This window comes from Dunckerocampus dactyliophorus, chromosome 10, assembly GCF_027744805.1.
Source record: "Dunckerocampus dactyliophorus isolate RoL2022-P2 chromosome 10, RoL_Ddac_1.1, whole genome shotgun sequence".
Taxonomy (NCBI): domain Eukaryota; kingdom Metazoa; phylum Chordata; class Actinopteri; order Syngnathiformes; family Syngnathidae; genus Dunckerocampus; species Dunckerocampus dactyliophorus.
This window is the reverse complement of record NC_072828.1, coordinates 13,932,239-13,949,630: the sequence shown is the minus strand read 5'-3', so window position 1 is coordinate 13,949,630 and position 17,392 is coordinate 13,932,239. Positions and strand designations below refer to the sequence as shown.

The following is a 17,392-nucleotide window of genomic DNA, read 5'->3' as shown; positions in this document are numbered from 1 at the left end:
ATTTTGTACATTTTGTACCTCTGTCTACCTTGGAATACATGGCCACTCTGGTAGCTTTGGCTTGTGTTGTGTTAAAACATTGTTTCAGAAAATGAAAAACTTAGTATTTGTACAATTATTTCATATGTATGTCTCTAATACTGTAGTAAGTGAACGGTTTGTATAACAGGTTTTCCTTCCCCATTGGTGACAAGGGATCGGCATAATTGACGTTAGAAATCCTGTGTACCACCAGTGGCACTCATACCCCAGTGTCAGGACACTAAATAAAGATGTACACTGCTGTGATGACAGAAAACTTTTATTCAGGTGAATGTAAATGAAAACTATCTTTTACCACTTCTTTATACATCTATTTGGATACCGGGGACACTCATTCAAGCAGGGGTGCATTACTGCAACGCAATAAGCTCTTATGATCAGAATAATAGTTTAAAAGGAAATCAACCATACACCATCTATATTGGACTCTTTCAACATTTGGTCACAATCGCAATCGACAAAACCTGAGGTAATAAGTGACAGAAATGTAAAAAATAAATAAGTTTCTTCCTGCAGTGTCAAAACTCAATGTAGCTGTACTCTGCCCTGGTCTTCAAGGCAATTACTACTAGTACATGTCGTACATAGGAATTGTCAAATGTGGAATATATACACCCTATAAAGTAGAGCACAAAATGTGGAATAGCATGTACTGACTATAAAGTAGAACAACCATTGCAATTGTCCTTACCATGGACTGCATGCACCGCCGTTCTGCAATGCATTCAATTCCACAGATAGGATAGTTGTGTGTTAGATGATATTGTGAGGTGTTTCACTATGTTGACAGTTGAGGTGGGTGGGTGGGTGGGTGGGTTGAGATGGGTACAAGTCAATAGCGAGGTAGGACTGTTGCGCTGCACCCTCACGGGTGTTTCTAATGTTTAGGTGACTATTTTGGGAGTTTACTAAAGTACCGTTAAATCACATTCTCTCTTGAATAGGACAGAATGTTTCATCATCATTATAGCTTAACTATTGCATAACACCCATTTTTAAAAAGGGGACGATCATTGTTTAGTATCTCTGACTGGGATTTGTAGGTAACTTTCATTGCAATGCAGAAATAATAATTTCAAAGAGGTGCCACCCGCTGTCGGCCGATGCCACCAGCAAGGCTAACGAGTATCATTCATCAGCTTGTGGGAGAAGCGATTGCATTAATACATTTTCTTGTCTTAAATTCTTGTAACTCGTCTTTATTATGTGCATGAATGGAATGTTGACTGAGCGAGCGCCAATGGATTATTGTCAGTCTTTGTATTCATTTCTATGAAGAAAATCCCCCAACTGTACTTCCGGGACCTCCCATGAAGAATGGCAGAAAGACCTTTGAAAGTTTCTTTAAAGCAGAACAAGACAATGAGGAGTCTAATAATAATAATAATAATGAGTCTGAAATCGTCCCAGAGAATCGCAAAGTCAATTCTAAGCAAGAAAATCATGATGTACAATTATTCCCAGAATGGTGCAGCCTTAAATTAATCTACTGAAGACAATAAACCGCGGCAAAAGCTGAGATATGCATAAATTAAGCTTCCAGTGAGCGTCACAGTCCTTAATCACAGCAGAGAAAAGGAGAGTTAAGTGACAAGACTGACTGACATGTCCACCCCAATTCTGACCGAAAAAGGTTGGAAGGCACTGCTGCCAGATGTGCTCCTTCTTCAGCCGATGGCTTCAGTTTCTGGCAGCCAAGACCACCGATAACGCCACGCCGCCGATGGCGACCGCAGTGGCACCGAATAACCACTTCCAGCTGAGACTCTGAAGAAAACGGGGAACAAAAAGAGAGGAGAAAGCCTGACAATAACAATGCAAGTAAATGGTTTGTATAACAGGTTTTCCCTCCCTCTGTCACAGGTGGTGGAAATATATAAGCCTGACTTCATGTGGAACTGAACAGGACCGCTTGGTGACAACTAGGGCTGGGCATAATTGACTGTTAAGTATTCTGTTAATTATGTGGAACTGATTGTTAGTGAATCACATCGTGAAGCAATTGAGGCAAAATGGAGTGCAATATTTGGCTGCAACCAGCAGCAGCACTGTTGAATTTGTAACATTATTTTGCTTAATACACTGGCATCAAAACAGGTGTTCAGAACACTTAAAATAACAATTCATTTCTAAACTGTCCTTATAATTAAGCACATTTTGTCAAATGCTCAGAGTATGCTGAAACTAATAAAGGTATATTAATATCAATTCATGGTGGAAAACAATTCATAGTGACTTTAAAGGAAAACTGCACTTTTCTGGGGAATTTTGCCCATCATCCACAATCCTGATGTGAGACATGAACACGTCACTCTTTTCTATGCGTTCTCAAGATATAAAAACAGTTAAAAAGACACAGCTTACAAAATACTGTAAGTATTAAATGTTATCATGAATGTACCTGTGGCATGTATACATGCTATACATGGTTATAGCATGTATATAAAACCATAACTCGTTGGAGGTGTTTTAATTGTGGTCTTTATCGGCAGCATAAGTGTGTCCCATTACGTGCAGTAATGAGCTGTCTCTTTTTATATCTTTAGAACGCACAGAAAAGAGAAAGGTATGTGTGTTCATGTCTTACGTTAAGGATTGTAGATGATGGTCAAAATTCCAAAAAAAGTGCAGTTTTCCATTAAGGGTAAAATAAAATAAATACTAAATTCTCAGCAGATGTAATGTGTTACAATGATTGGCTCTGGCTTCTATTAAGACTGGCATCATAACTCACCCATGACGATTTGGCCCAGATTTTCTTTGGGGTGCTGATAGTGGGGTTACCCAGCATCTTCTTATACATGGCCTGCTCTGCTCCTCTCTGCTCTGAATGTTTCTTCACCAGTTTGGACAGTTCTGCATGGATTGTCTTTGTGATGATGAAACGGGGACATCATTAAGTAATACACTGATAAGCAGCACACATTGGCTAATGAAGCAGGTTCAAGGAAGACAACAGCTTTACATTAGACACAGACTCAGGTGGTTTGGGGACGATGTGTGTTTGGTCAGAGGGAATGCAGCCAGATACAATGTTGCACAGGTGGATAAATACAGAAGCCTGATCCTTTTCAGAGGCAAGTCTATAAACATTATTAATACCTCTCATTTATGTGTGCTGCTCAGCTGAGTGTGATAATGCATATTAATTTACACTTCATATCTTGAATGGAAAACTAAAAAGCTTGCTATTTCAGATTGGTGTAGGACTGAGTGGATTCTGGCCATGGATCCCTCACACTTAGGATGCAAGAACTTTGTATGTCCATATGTTAGAGCAGAAGAACAGGAGGAACGAGACCATGGTGCAAACTATTTAAAGCCACATGAAAGCAGAGCCTCTGAAATGATGACTCAGCAGCTCAGTCAGCTCAGTGCCACTAAGTGGAGGATGTGATGTTACCCTATGGCGCCATCTGGTGGCCGCCAACAGTGTTTAACATAAAAGATGTAATAATGTAGACTACACCATTGCCAGGTTGTCAGTCAGGTGAATCACTGCACGTACCTTGTTGCTTGGTTCCAGCTTCAGTGCCTTTCTCAGAGTTTGAATGGCTTCTGCGTATTCACCTTGCAAGGCTAGCACCTTCAATGAAGCACAGGATTGGGACTTTAAAAAATTCCAGCTGCTAAGAGAGAAGAGACGGGCACCAAGGAGCAGTGTGTGTGTGTGTGTGTGTGTGTGTGTGTGTACCTTGCCCATGCGGAAGAGTGCTTTGATATTATTTGGCTGGTGAGTGAGGGCTGAGACACACGATTTGAATGCTGCCTCATAGTGATCCAGTTTGAGCTGAGACGCAGCCATGTTATTTAGACACTTCACTTTCACGTCAACCAACTCATTTTCTTCCTCTGGACTTATATCGACTGTAGATGAAAATATACCAGAGATGGATAAAAGCAGCTTTAAATCCATGTCATAGTCTAGAGACCAAAACCAACACCTTTGTCATCCTACCTTTAGAGCTGGATTCAGTAATCTGCAGGGCGATGCTGTAAGAGTTGACAGCAAAAGCGTAGTCACCCCGTTGATAATGCACGTTGCCTCTTTCTCTCTTACAGCTAGCCAGGGCAATCTTTTCCACTGGAGGCAACAGCTCTAGGTCTGGTGCATCAGTGACTTCTTTCAGTTCTACTTCGAGCGACAAGTCTGCACTGGAGGGGACCTCTGGTTCAGAGCTGGAGAAAGACATACCCTTAAGTTTGAAATGGATCATTCAAAAATGTCATTAATACACAATTTATGAAACCAGTGACAATGTCTCTACCTTCCCCGTGTACCGTATGCATATTTTGCATCGGTTACGATGAGGGCCTTCTCTCCCATTTCCATTAGCTGCACTGTGAGATCCAGTGCCTGAAAGAGCAAAATACACAATGACGACCACAATTTACCTCACCGGACATGTGGAGGGTTTTCTCATGCATTACAGTGACCAACTGGAATAAAACACAATTAAAGCACGGCTGCTCCACTTAGTGGGGAAGTAAATTACAGTTCTTATCACCACTGGCAAAAAAATGCTACAGTTTTGTCAAGAATGAAGGAGACACCATTTTGGACCATGTTGAGGGGTCAAGTACTGTTAAAAACGCACAAAATGTCTGAGTAGGATAAGGAAAGCCTGAATGTATAGGATACAATTAGAAAAACAATAGACAACCTAAAGAAAATACCTGGATAACATCACCATCTCCTAGCGTGAACAAGAGTTCCTGCTGTTCTTCCACCAGTGTCCCATCCTTCAGGAATGTCTTTAGACAAATCTTCACATTTTGTCCTTTCTCTGGACGACTGTCTCGGCCTCGGCCTGCCTCCAGGACCTTTTTCTTCAGTTGGTCATTACCTTAAGACAAAGAAATAAAAAAATACACTTTGAGGACATAACATTTGGTAAACCTTGACAAGATAGATTCACAATGTAAGTTCACTTCCACCCATGTGTCATGTTTACACATCCTTACTGCAAAACACACACATGGGAGTTTGAAGCATAAGTGCTATTGAATGCAGCACAGAGCATTTAAAAAACAAAAACCATCTCCATCCAACACAATCCACAAAAGAATGACCTGATGGAAACTTTCATATAACACATAAGATATAACATATAAGACATATATGTAACGCACCAATTAACACCTCTATTCAATTAACCGCAGAGACTTCAATAGTGGTCGGGTGTGTGGTCTATAAAAGCAAATAACTGCTGCTGTATGTAATTAGCGCCGGATTTTTAAAAAACTGTCATTGAACATCGTTGCTATAAGCAACCTCCTGAACCAGGTTTCATTAACACCACCAGATGGCAGTAGCTGCATCTTAAGTATCATGCATGAGTGGTCAGCATCCAGTAATTTCATCTACCTCTGCATGAGCTTTAACACCTAAGTCACACGGTAACGATAAACACTTCTTACTTTTATCCCTGTGGTTGTTTTGCAAACTAGAAGGGGCGTTGCAAGGGAGGGAGAAACAGGTTTATTGGGAGGAGGAAGTCTCAATAATTGACCACTATGCTGCTTGGTTATCAGTCCATTTCATAGGAGCGGATCCTTTAACAAGTTCAAAGATACCGTCTTGGCATGTGCCGATATGAAACTGACGCCATGAAACCTTGGGCAAAAATCTCAGTTTGTATTGTAATTACAGCTGTAAAATGTGTTATTTTGAAATATCTTTATTGAAAAGAAAAAGAAAACGTCAGGTGAAAACAATCATTTTTAAACCATATAAACCATATAATAAAACATGATGAAAATGGAACATGTATTTAAAATAACAAAATAACTACATTTTTCCCTAAATAAAATTTTGTTCTCTATAATGCAAAACAAAAATAAATGCAATCAAGTGTCTCAAGAAGGTCACAGCACAACATAATTTAAAAACACTTGTCGTGTTACGTTATTATTTCATAGGGTTGAATGTGCAGGTCACACTTTTCCACAAACTTCCGCATTCGGGTCATGTGACTGTTTAGCAACTGAGAGGCTAAGTGGTTGTTCCTTGTTGTTCAGTGAAGAGTAAACAGTTTATAACACTTTTCCTCGACGCCTGCCTCACTCTGAATCGAATATCCACATTTGGCGACTCGTGACGTGAGTAATATGTCAATCGACAAAAGCGTGGTCATACCAGCACCGCTGAATGCTATCGCGGCAGCTAACACTGGTGCTATCTATGCCTTATGATAGCAAAATTAATATTTTAGCAATCTTTTCTTCTCCCAAGTTTAGTCCAAACAGTCCTTATATATTTCTCCCAGTGTCTCTGCTTTGAGGCGGACAGGGTCATGCAGTGACCTTGGTCAGCCAGAGGTATCCTATTCTGGCAGGTTGTTCTGATTTATTGTTCCTTATCTGGGGAGAAGAAGTGTCTGTTTTGCAAGAAAAACCTCAGTGTATGTGCTTTTACGTCCTCATGATATAAGCCTGTGTGTCCTCTTTGTCTCAGGGCACTCTCTGGCAGCCAGCAACATTGAATGTTCTCTCTGCTTGATCTGTGTCTTCCCAAGGTTTTGGTAATAACATTTTTGTGGACAATCTGTATTAATAGAAAATTGCCAAAGCAGACCGACTTTTGGCAACACAGCACATGCCTGTGGTTTCAAGACACTGAATCCCAGTTCCGACTGTGAGGAATATCACAGATCGTGACCAAGTATTTCCCCGTAGCGGCCGCGGTGGACCTCCACTTTCTCTCATATCACAGAAACCCTGACTTTTTCATACTGTGGTACACCTTGAAACCAATACCCAGCCCATGCCTAATATCACCTTTACCCATCGTCACAACATTGGAAGGGCTAATGTGGGCTTCCGCCACTTGCACGTAACTGGTTCTATTTCTTTTTGTACAGTATTAATAATGTATGAGTGTGCGTTGTAACATGAAACAGCATAACACGAGGACCGTCTCTATAGAATTTTTTTTTTCAATAATTATTTGGAGTGTGGCCGCATGGTGGCCTAGTGACTATGCATGGTAGGTTAATTGGAGACTCTAAATAGTTTGAATTTGAATATATTTGAATTTTTTAAAGTTTTTATTTTTATGGGATAGTTACCAGCAGCAACAGAACCAATGGTATAATAGTGGGAAAGAACAAACTGCTCAGTCAGCATAATACTACTGCTGGTGAGTTCATTGTAAGCAACAGCACAGCAAGTGTAACATGCATTAGTTTCACACCAACAGGTGAGTAGTGCAAGCAACATTTTAATTGAGGTATAAGTTCCAAGAGGAACAAATAAAACCTGACTTAAATCACCATCAGAGGAACAGAACTCATATATAGACCAAGGACCTTCCGTTTAATAAATTTTCACATTTGGAAAATAACAGCATCTCTCCTATTAACTCCCCATCTTCTCGTAAATAACTGAGTTGCAAATGATTACATTTTGCTTTGTGTTTTTATGTTAAGTGTACGTCTAACACTTTGGGAAGTAGCCTTGCTATAAAGTCAATGATGTTCTATTTATGTTGCTTTTATTTAGCTACGTCAGGAGGGAAACATTTACCAACACACACCAACGTTGGTTATAAAAACATATTGTTAAACGAATATGACAAGGGTAGCTACTAACCAAGCACCTACCAAGCACATCCAGCCACTCCTCCAATGCTTCTGTTGGTTCAGTATCCTGTCCTTTTTCCTTCCCGAGCGTTTGTACTTGCTTTCCATTCTCCTTTCCACCCCCGGCATCTTCCAGTGGAGGGGGCTCATCGTCAGTGTCATCTTCATCCAAAACTTCAAAGTCCTCCCCGCTGTCCAGCAACGACGTGCCTCCACTCCTCTTCTTCTTGTGAAAGTCGACGGCGTCCATAGTGTCCCCTAATAAAGATGAAAGCCACCATTTTTTTTCTTTTTAAAAGCTTCCACTGTACTGTCAACTATATTTAGTGTGACGTCACAAATCAACGACATCTTCACTGCGAAGAAAATTATAGAAATATCGTAGATTAATACAACTTAAATTGAATAAAATATAAATATACTTATCACTGACGCTCTGGTTTGCCATTTGGCGATGTTTCTCCAAAATCCTCTACGTTCTCCTTCAGGTTTCTAGCAAGCTAGCTGACTGCTAGCATTAGCGAGCTAACCTGGCTAATGCTAGTCAGGCTTAAAGTGAACTATTATCCTTAAATTCTGTTATTTATTTGAAAAACAGCAAACCTTTAAACTTATTACCTTCGAACACGGTAACTTGTTAAGCTCCGAGGCTAACTCCCCATTCAGATGAGTTGGCTAACAGTTCGCTACGACGGGACCCAAATAAAAGCTTAGCTACGTCATCGTCCCACTTCCGGTTAACCTTGAGCTCCTCCTTTGATTTGTTTCAAAATAATAATGTACGTCTTCGTTGAGATTTATGAATGACAAATGGTCTTCTACCTAAATTACTTTTGCCTTATCCGAATATTTGACATGATGACATCACCATTTTCAAATCGAAAATTTACCGTTTTTAATCGCCAAAACCCAATGCAACTAATTTAATTTAGAAATAGACGCTTTCGTATTTTACTGTAAAGCTGTCCCGGAAACACAATCAATTCTGAGCATGCGCGAGACCTACGTCACTTTCTCTTTTGCCGATTTTTTACCACCGCGCATCTGTGACGTCACGTGCTGTGGTAGTTATTTTTTTTAATGTATGAACATAAATGGTCAATAACCATACGTAACCGTACGTAACCATATGTAATAATGTGTAATATATTCTTCGTTTGCATGTGGGTAGTTCTATCGTCTTTATTCACCAAGCCTGAGCTTAAATTTACCCAATGTACGTAGCGCAGACGTAAACGGTTGCGTATTTCTAAACAGAGTGCAATGAATCTACAGGATTCAGACAAGCTTTTTTTCTAAACGGAGAAATACCATCCATACAAACATCGGGTTAGCACTGGGCTAACAAAATGCTTTTGCTTTTGTATTATTTTTTCAGTGGCGAAAAAAAAAAGTAATTTATGGAACCAAGAAAAGAGGGCTCATAATTTAGCCACACGCACAATGGATATGATATAAGAAAAAAAGATTTAATTTCTCAAATATTAATAACGTTTTTGGGAGTGGGAGGGTATGACGGATGGCATACGTCACAACGCAACCCCTCGCGTTGTGTCCAAATTGAAACTTTGAACGTGTTATTTATTTTTTGTTGCTCTATACTTTATTTTTGTATATTCCTCCTCTTTCTATTACTTTGACATTTGTTATTTGTATTTCTTGTTGTTGAATGTAATGTTCTTGACTTAAAAAAAAAGTCACTACACCATATGCGTAGAAACGCAATCGGTTCTATGCATGTGCAGAACGCGTCTACAGCTTGTCGACCTATTTTTCGGCAGTCACATGTTAGGCATGTGTAATCCATAAAATACGTCAGACGCGTTCTGCACATAGGTAGAACCGACTACGTTTCCGGTACAGATTGCGTAATGACAACGCTTACAATAAACAAGTAGCGGGTGCTGTCTTGACACTAACCAAAACACAACAGATTTATAGTTGAACTAACATATTAGCTTAATTTTACTTTTGCATTTCTTATACGTTTTCTATTGTTTTAAAGATAGAAGGGTATCGACACAAAAACAAATATCACATATAATGCTCCACTGATAGCAAGCAAGACAGCCAGTAAGGTAGAGGCATTTAAAACCAAATTTTCTGAGGAAAAATATAATAAAATATATATAAATAGAAAATATACTGCTATTAAATATACTTATAGTGATGTCAGCATCAATACTAATACTATACATGGAAAACAGGAAAACAGTTGTAATGTTACGGGAATAAAGTTGTAACATTACAAGAAAAAAGTTGTCTTGTGAGAATCGGTAACGTCGGAATTTTGGATGGATGAAGTCATAACATCACTTGGGGAAACAAAAGCTAACTGCGCCAGAATGAAGTCAAAATATTACGAGAAAAAAAGTCAATTTTGTCAAAACAAAGTCGTAATATTACAAAGAAAAGTCCTAATTTTACAAAAAATAAAAACATGAGATTATGAAAAGTCCTAACATTATGAGAATAAAGCCGTACTATTACAAGAAAGAGCGTTGTAATCTATATAAAACCTTAATTTTATGAAAATAAATTATAATTACTATCATATTAATCACATGTAGGATCATTTTTATTGTGATTATTATTACTTTCTCTCCTTGAATGTAGTTTTTGTCCATATGATAATGTTTTGAGTGAGCTTGGAGGAAGAAATTCAAACAATGAGGGGAAAAAAATCAAATGACATTTATTATTGATGCATTGTTTCTTTTCCGATAAGCAAATGATGTTGTTTTTTTTCCCCTTTCAGTCTAAAGAAACTTTACAATATAAAGAAACATACAAAGAACATCTTTATTAGCTACACAAGACATCTAAGTCCCTAAGAAGACAAGATTCCAAACTATCCTAGCATGAAATACAAAGCAAACCCAAGAGACAGACTGCTTCATATTGAATACTGCAGGAGAATCTTTTTTTTTATAATCCCACCCCCTCCCACACTAAACATGACCAGCAAATCCCCCTAATGGTACAGTATTATACATCACAATAGAAGTACAGAGATGGCCAACGATCCATATACACAGAGGACTGAGAGAGCTTCTATACAGGACTCAATAGCAAAAGGACACAGTTTTTAACGCCCTAAACTTTTAGATCTTAATTTTAAACAGTCATCCTTTTTAAAAGTGATCTTAAATTGCCAAAAAAAATCCTTCATATCAAAAAACTGTAATATGATGTCACATTAATGATTATTCATAGCCAAAAGTAACATTGTGTCGTCTCTGCGTCCTATAACAACATTTTTAGTGGACGTTCAGCCACGCCAGCCATCCTTTCTCTATGAAAAACATGGACAGTTCTTTTTTTATTATTAATAATTTACTCTCAGCTGTACTCATTGGTAGTGACTGACATATCAAAACATGTCCATGATATCAAAATGCATTGTACAGTATTTACACAAAAAATGAAAATTAAAAAAAAGAGAACTGATGGGGGTGAGGGATAGTTCTCGAGGGAGGAAAGGGAGGGTGGGTGTCCCCACATTGACCCTCAGAGCCAAATCCTGATAATGTCTCTGGTAAAAGTCACATTGACACCACCATTATTAGCCCGGCGGCTATAAAACAATTCTGATGCCATGGAAAACGTTTCTTCTCCCTTCAAAAGCATGATTTTTAACCATCACCATCATTACATGTCACTCTGCTCCTCTTTGTCTGCAGTTTTTGTGGGCTTGCATTATTCCTCTTACAGGTGATTATATTCAATGTAAAAACAATCGGATAAAAACCACAAAAACAGATATAAACCATACATATATTGGCGTGACCTTTGCCCCCAACTTGGTTCTTACCATTGGACCAACAGTCTGCATCCATGAACCTCTACGGCCTACGTGTCAATGCACAAAGGAGTATCTGAGCCACACCGAAAAATCTAATTACAAGAAAAACTACTGTAATGTTAAGAGGAATAACATTGCAATGTTGTGTCTTCATATTATAAGAACAGAGTTGTTTGTTTTTCAAGAAAAAAACATCAAAGTAATAGTCGAAACTGGCCAAATTACAAGAAAAAAATGAGAATGACGACGCAGTTGTAGTATTACAACTTTTTATCTGGTAATATTATGATAAATCTTACTATGAGCATGAGTTGTAATCTTAAAAAGTTGTCGTCTTGCACGAAAAAAGTCGTAATGTTGTGAAAATAAAGTCGTAATATTGCCAGGAAAAAAACTTAAAGTTGCAAACTTGCAGAATTATGGGAAAAAGTCAGATAAATGCAACTAAAATTGTACTATTAGAAAAAAAAATCTCAATCGTCATTTTGCCAAAATAAAGCTGTCATGTTACATGGAAAAAGTCGTAACCTGGCAAGAAGAAAGTCAAAACGTTGCGCAAATAAAAATCACAATCGTCGTTACCTTGCGAAGTGAAAAATGTAATATGATACAAATAAAGTTGTACCATTACGAAAATAATTGAAATCGTCGCTATGTTGCCAAAATAAAGCTGTCGTATTAAAAGGAAAGTCGCAACGTTATGCAAATAAAGTTGGAGTATTACAAGCAAAAGTCGTAATGTTGTGCAAATAAGGTCATACTATTACAAAAAATGGTTATCTTGAGGGATTATAGCCATAATCCTATGAAAATAAAGTTGTCATAGTATGAAAATTAAAAAAAAAACAACAAAAAAGGAAAAAGTCGTAATCTTGCGAGAAGAAAGTCGTAACGTAACAAGAAAAAAGTTACAACATGACAAGAAAAAGTTAAGTGCAGTTGCGCTATTTCAAGAAAAGGGTCGTAATTTTGGGAGTATGACGATGGAATATTATGAAAATGAAGTTGTCATATCTCAAGGAAAAAGCCGTATTCTTGTAAAAAGAAAGTCATAAAATAGAAAAAAGTTGTAATATATATTTTAAAAAAAAAAGTCGCACTCTTGCAGGAATGAATTCGTAATATTACACAAAAATTGTTGAAATTTCACAAAAATAATCTGGTAAAATGACAAGATAAGTATCACAATCTTGCAATATTACAAGAAAAACGTCCTCATGTTGCGGGAAAAAAGTCCTAATATTATGTGAGTAAAGTTGCATTTTTTCAAGAAAAAAGTCGTCATATTACAAGAAAGAAGTATTAATATGAATATTACGACTTTTTCTCGGACAAAACTTTATTGTTGCGGTTGACTTTTTTCTTTTCAGCGTGGCCCAAATGCTTCTAAGACAGCGTTCTCGTCTCGTGCACATGTGACGTGAGGCGGGATAGGCGAGGCCTTGTAAGGTAGTTCGTGTGCTGCGATGTGATCCATTCCACAGGAGACAGAATGCGTCCTCTAGAGTGGAGAGCAGGTGAGGTTGAGCTCCAAAATAAAAGGGTAGATAGTTGGATTTAGGGGACTAAAAACACATTTTAGGATTCACAGGCACTATTGTTAAAAATAAATTGCCCTTTACACAAAAGCATCACAAAAGACGACAACAAAAATCCCAACATTGAAAAACGAGAGTGTCCTAAAGGATCAGTGTGTCCCCCCGCCATGCTAGCAGGTGGTGACCATGGAGAGGTGCATCATGAATGAGTTGGTGTAGGGGTGTTTAGAGATTCGGGCTCCGAGGCTCAAGACGAGGGGGCGCGACAAAGAATGTCTCATGTTCTTACACCCATTTTACACATGTTGGGGTGGGGGCCCTTGAGGGGAGTCCTGCTGTCCATGGGCATCCCTAGGGGCTGGGCGGCATCACACACCGGTCCAGAGAGAAGGAGAAGAGGATGAGGGGGCAATGCAAGACGCACCGGGGAGGGAGGGTGGGATAAAGGGAGATGGAAAAAAAGTAAAATAAAAGATAAAATAAAATAAAATCACACACTCATCGTCATGTTGGGTGAATACTGTAAAAAAAGAGAAGAAAGAGAGAGGGAGGGGAGAAAAGAAAAGCCCATACTTTATTAAAAGATTCCAAGCAAAAAATGCATGACGCCAGCCCTTCTTTTTTCCCTGACTTAACATGTGAGTGGAGCAGCAGCAAGCAGCACACAGTAGTAGTAATGCAGCCCATAGAGGAGTGTTAGGGAAGTGACAGTGATAGATGCTGATGCATAAATAGACCGCAAATCAGTCAGTCTCGTTGACTTTGTATGCAGCTGCATGCACACATCTTGTGTTGCTGCCGCCATGCTTGTGTTTGCAGTGCATGCTGTGTTTCAACACACAATACAACAACTAGAAAGGAGAAAAAAAACACCCACAATAAAGTACCGATCACAAGCTGTGATGTGAAAATGATCAATGATGTAGGTCTAGATGAACTGAAACTGAACGCTATGATTTATTACAAATCAGAAATCAGACTCCGCTGCACAGTGACATTGTCAGTGTTTACGTAGTAAATGCCATAAAATTATGAATAACATTCATAAAGAAATCTAGGGGTAATAATGGACTTTAACAGCCACACTAAATCAATAACCTCATCAGCTTTTTACCACCTAGAAAGCATTGCCAAAATCAAGGGAATGGCGTCTAGGACAGATTTAGAGAGACTAATCCATGCTTTTGTCTCCAGAAGGCTGGACTACGTAACGGCCTTCTCAGCAGGCTCTCTATACGAGCTGTAAAACAGCAGCAGTACAAGCTGAGTGCTGCTGCTCGAGTCCTGACGAGAACCAGGAAATATGAGCATATTAGTTCGATACTCAGGTCGCTGCACTGGCTTCCTGTCGCTCTGAGATTAGACTTTAAAACAGCTCTGCTTGTGTGCAAGTCTTTTCATGGTCTTGCACCAAAGTACGTGTCTGACATGTTAGAGCCACAGGAACCATCTCGAGCTCTGAGAAGCTCAGGGAGTGGTCACCTGTGTGTGCCCAGTGTCAGGACTTAACACGGTGAGGCTGCGTTTCAGTTTTATGCTGCCAAAATCTGGTCTTCCAGAAGATGTGAGAAGATCCTCAACTTTGGCAATGTTTAAATCCAAGCTGAAAACGCTTCTATTCAACTGTGCAAGTATTTTATCTGCACTCTTCATTTTTTGTTTTTTTTCGTTTTATGGAATGATTTATGGAATTTTATGTAATGATTTTACAATGATTTTATGTTTTTATGGAATGATTTTATGAAGTGATTTTACCCTTCTTTTCTGTAAAGCACTTTGAATTAAACGCTCAATAAATAAACTGGCCTTGCCTGATTGTAAATAAATGTAAACAAAAATACAAATATATATTGCATACTGAAAAGTACAAATTTGACTCATTTACCTCGTTTTACCTCTCCTATAAAAGTAAAGTAAAATAGTAAAATAAATACTTTGTGTTTTTTGTCTATGCAACACGCTGTCGCTATTTTTGAATAATATTTGATTTTTTTTTTTTTTAAAGACAGACAGTTCCATTATACTTTGTGAAAATACACACATTGACAATAATATCAGCAACAAAAATACATTTAAAATATATCATAAATTAATTTTGAAAATGTCTTTTATAATGGGCAAAATGAAAAGAAAATATTCTAAAATATTTTAAAAATGTTGTGCATGTCGGGTCTAAGAATGTCAAACCATGTTCCATCCTTTGCTGATGCATTCAGCGCTGTAAACACAACTTGAAGAAGATGCTCATACTGTATCTTGGTCAGCCCTCAACAGATTAAGCTGTAATTTATTGATCTCTTAATAGCTAAATGAATGTAAAGTTTCACCCACATTCTAAATTTGATCTACAACCTAAAGAACAAAATGTTTAGGTCCTTGTATTTTTACTACTTAAAGCAGGGGCGTCAAACTCGTTTTCACCGTGGGTCACATCGCAGTTGTGGTTTTCCTTGGAGGGCCACTTTTTATAATTCTATTTTAGAATTTTGTTAATGATGACATCAATTTTGCATTAATAACTAATAAAATAGTCATTTAAAATTGGATTTGACAACAAAAAATATAAGGTTTTCTGTCAATATTGACAACAAATACATTTAGCAAGAAAGATTGTCTTTTTGATTTCAAAAAATATATTTTTGAAAGTTGTTTTTGTTCGTAATATTAATTTTGTTTTTACTTCAATATACTTTTTAATTTATTGCAAATTTAACGGTAAATGTTTCTTAAATTATTGTAAAAATATGTTTTAAATACTACATTTTTTTATATTATTGTAAAGAATATTTTTTTACATATTAAAATTTGTACTAACTTACATACATTTATATTAAGTAAAAAAAATTAAATTACAGCATACATGTAAAAATACAATAATATAAATATAATTTTACAATAGTATAAAAGTAAAATATTGAAAAATAAAGCTTAAAAAAGTAAAGCCAATTAATATTAATAACACAATTACAATATATATATATACAAATATATTTTTATATAATATTAAAATAAGTGTCCTTTTGACATGCATTATTTCAAGGCTTTCGCGGGCCACATAAAATGATATGGTGGGCCAAATTTGGCCCCCGGGCCTTGAATTTGACACCTGTGACTTAAAGGGATGGTTCGGATTTTTTGACATGAAGTTGTATGACACCCCTATCAGCAGTGTTCTACATCAACAGCGACGTACCCCCCCAATTGGCCCCGTGCGTACAGTTCTGGTCGGATTTCTGTGATGAGGAATGTAATTGTGCTTAGTTGCTGGGTCAGTTAAGTAAAGAGTTTGGCTTCTCACAACAATATGTGTTGACAACAGTAATACGTTTGCATCATAAAACATAAAAAAAAAAAAAATCAGTCCTGACAAATCGCTCTGCGTTCTATTCGTCTCCCGTCAAATCCCTGCGCACCGTCGCCGCTCCATTCGTGTGTTTGCGATGAAGACGCTGGCATCTTCTTTCGTTGTGGAACACACACGTAAACAAGATGGCCGCGGCTCTCCGTCACAGAAGAAGATTGTCTCCATTACATACACAAGAACGGAGAGGCGAGGGAGACAAATACAACGGCGAGCGATTTGTGAGGTCTGATTTTTTTCAAGGAGGCATTTTTGTGGTGCAAATGAATTACTCTTTTGAACACATGTTGTTTTCAGAAGCCAAACTCTTGACTTAAATGATCCAGCAACTAAGCGGAACTACCTTCTTCGTCACGGAAATCCGACCAGGACTGGACTGGCGAGACCAAGGGTGGGGGGGTAAGTCACTGTTGATATAGTCCACAGCTGATGGGGATGTCATACAACTTCATGTCAAAAAATCCAAACTATCCCTTTAACCTATTCGAATTAAACTTTGTGAAGGGGTGTTTTTTTTTTTTAATAAAAAAAATATATTTCTGACAGTAGTTTTCCCTTCGCGGAGATGTGTGCTCTACTGAGGTGCCATTCCTGACAAATATGCATTTCTACTCACACTTTCACTTTGGAATGGGTTTAAAAAATTGCCTGCCATCTCGCCATCATCCCGCGGAGTGCCGGGAGGATTGTTCATGCCTGCCATGTTGTTGGGAGAATTCTAAGATAAGAAAAAAACAATAGTCCGTATATTGCTGACAGGTTGACTGACATGCACACATAAAAAAAAAAAAATCATCTTACCTTTGGCAACCCATCCATGTCACCAGAGCCTGCGAGCGGAGAAAGGAAATTGATTGATTATGAGGGCTCCAGCTACTAATTAAGCTTTAATGGGCTTTAATTAAGCAATGTGTATCAGTCACAGATGAGCACCAACACTTCTGGCTGCAGTTATGGCGTCTAACCTATTGACAAGATCAATAGCATGCTTCACTGCCTCGCTAATCTGCTTGTCATGGCTAAGTGGACAGCACTGAACACTTCCTCTATCAGCCACTGGAGG

General features: G+C 38.1%; 2 protein-coding genes across 5 annotated transcripts in view; both read right to left on the bottom strand.

The window, feature by feature from the left end:
* Positions 1 to 283: 283 nt before the first annotated feature.
* fkbp8 (FKBP prolyl isomerase 8) lies at positions 284 to 8,532 on the bottom strand. Of its 3 annotated transcripts, none has more exons than XM_054790915.1 (9): positions 8,244 to 8,532; positions 7,647 to 7,883; positions 4,720 to 4,889; positions 4,311 to 4,399; positions 4,001 to 4,221; positions 3,737 to 3,909; positions 3,551 to 3,628; positions 2,777 to 2,911; positions 284 to 1,809 (listed from the first exon to the last, which is right to left on the bottom strand). In XM_054790915.1, exons 2-9 carry the CDS (start codon positions 7,873 to 7,875, stop codon positions 1,723 to 1,725), a joined length of 1,182 nt encoding a protein of 393 aa, XP_054646890.1. In that variant the 5' UTR covers positions 7,876 to 7,883; positions 8,244 to 8,532; the 3' UTR covers positions 284 to 1,722. The 3 variants fall into 3 exon arrangements, with proteins under 3 accessions (XP_054646890.1, XP_054646891.1, XP_054646892.1); XM_054790916.1 differs by lacking the exon at positions 8,244 to 8,532 and adding an exon at positions 8,048 to 8,237; XM_054790917.1 differs by lacking the exon at positions 8,244 to 8,532 and adding an exon at positions 8,059 to 8,237.
* Positions 8,533 to 10,295: 1,763 nt separating this feature from the next.
* The window catches only part of ssbp4 (single stranded DNA binding protein 4), a 103,948-nt gene continuing 96,851 nt past the window's right edge, over positions 10,296 to 17,392 (bottom strand). Inside the window, exons 15-17 of one of the 2 annotated variants that reach the window (XM_054788884.1) lie at positions 17,131 to 17,159; positions 16,946 to 17,047; positions 10,296 to 13,488 (exon numbers count right to left, since the gene is read on the bottom strand). In XM_054788884.1, the coding sequence (XP_054644859.1) occupies positions 13,459 to 13,488; positions 16,946 to 17,047; positions 17,131 to 17,159 (161 nt within the window). In that variant the 3' untranslated portion in view covers positions 10,296 to 13,458. The remainder of the gene's footprint in view (positions 13,489 to 16,945; positions 17,048 to 17,130; positions 17,160 to 17,392) is intronic. The other variant, XM_054788883.1, reaches the window with a different exon arrangement.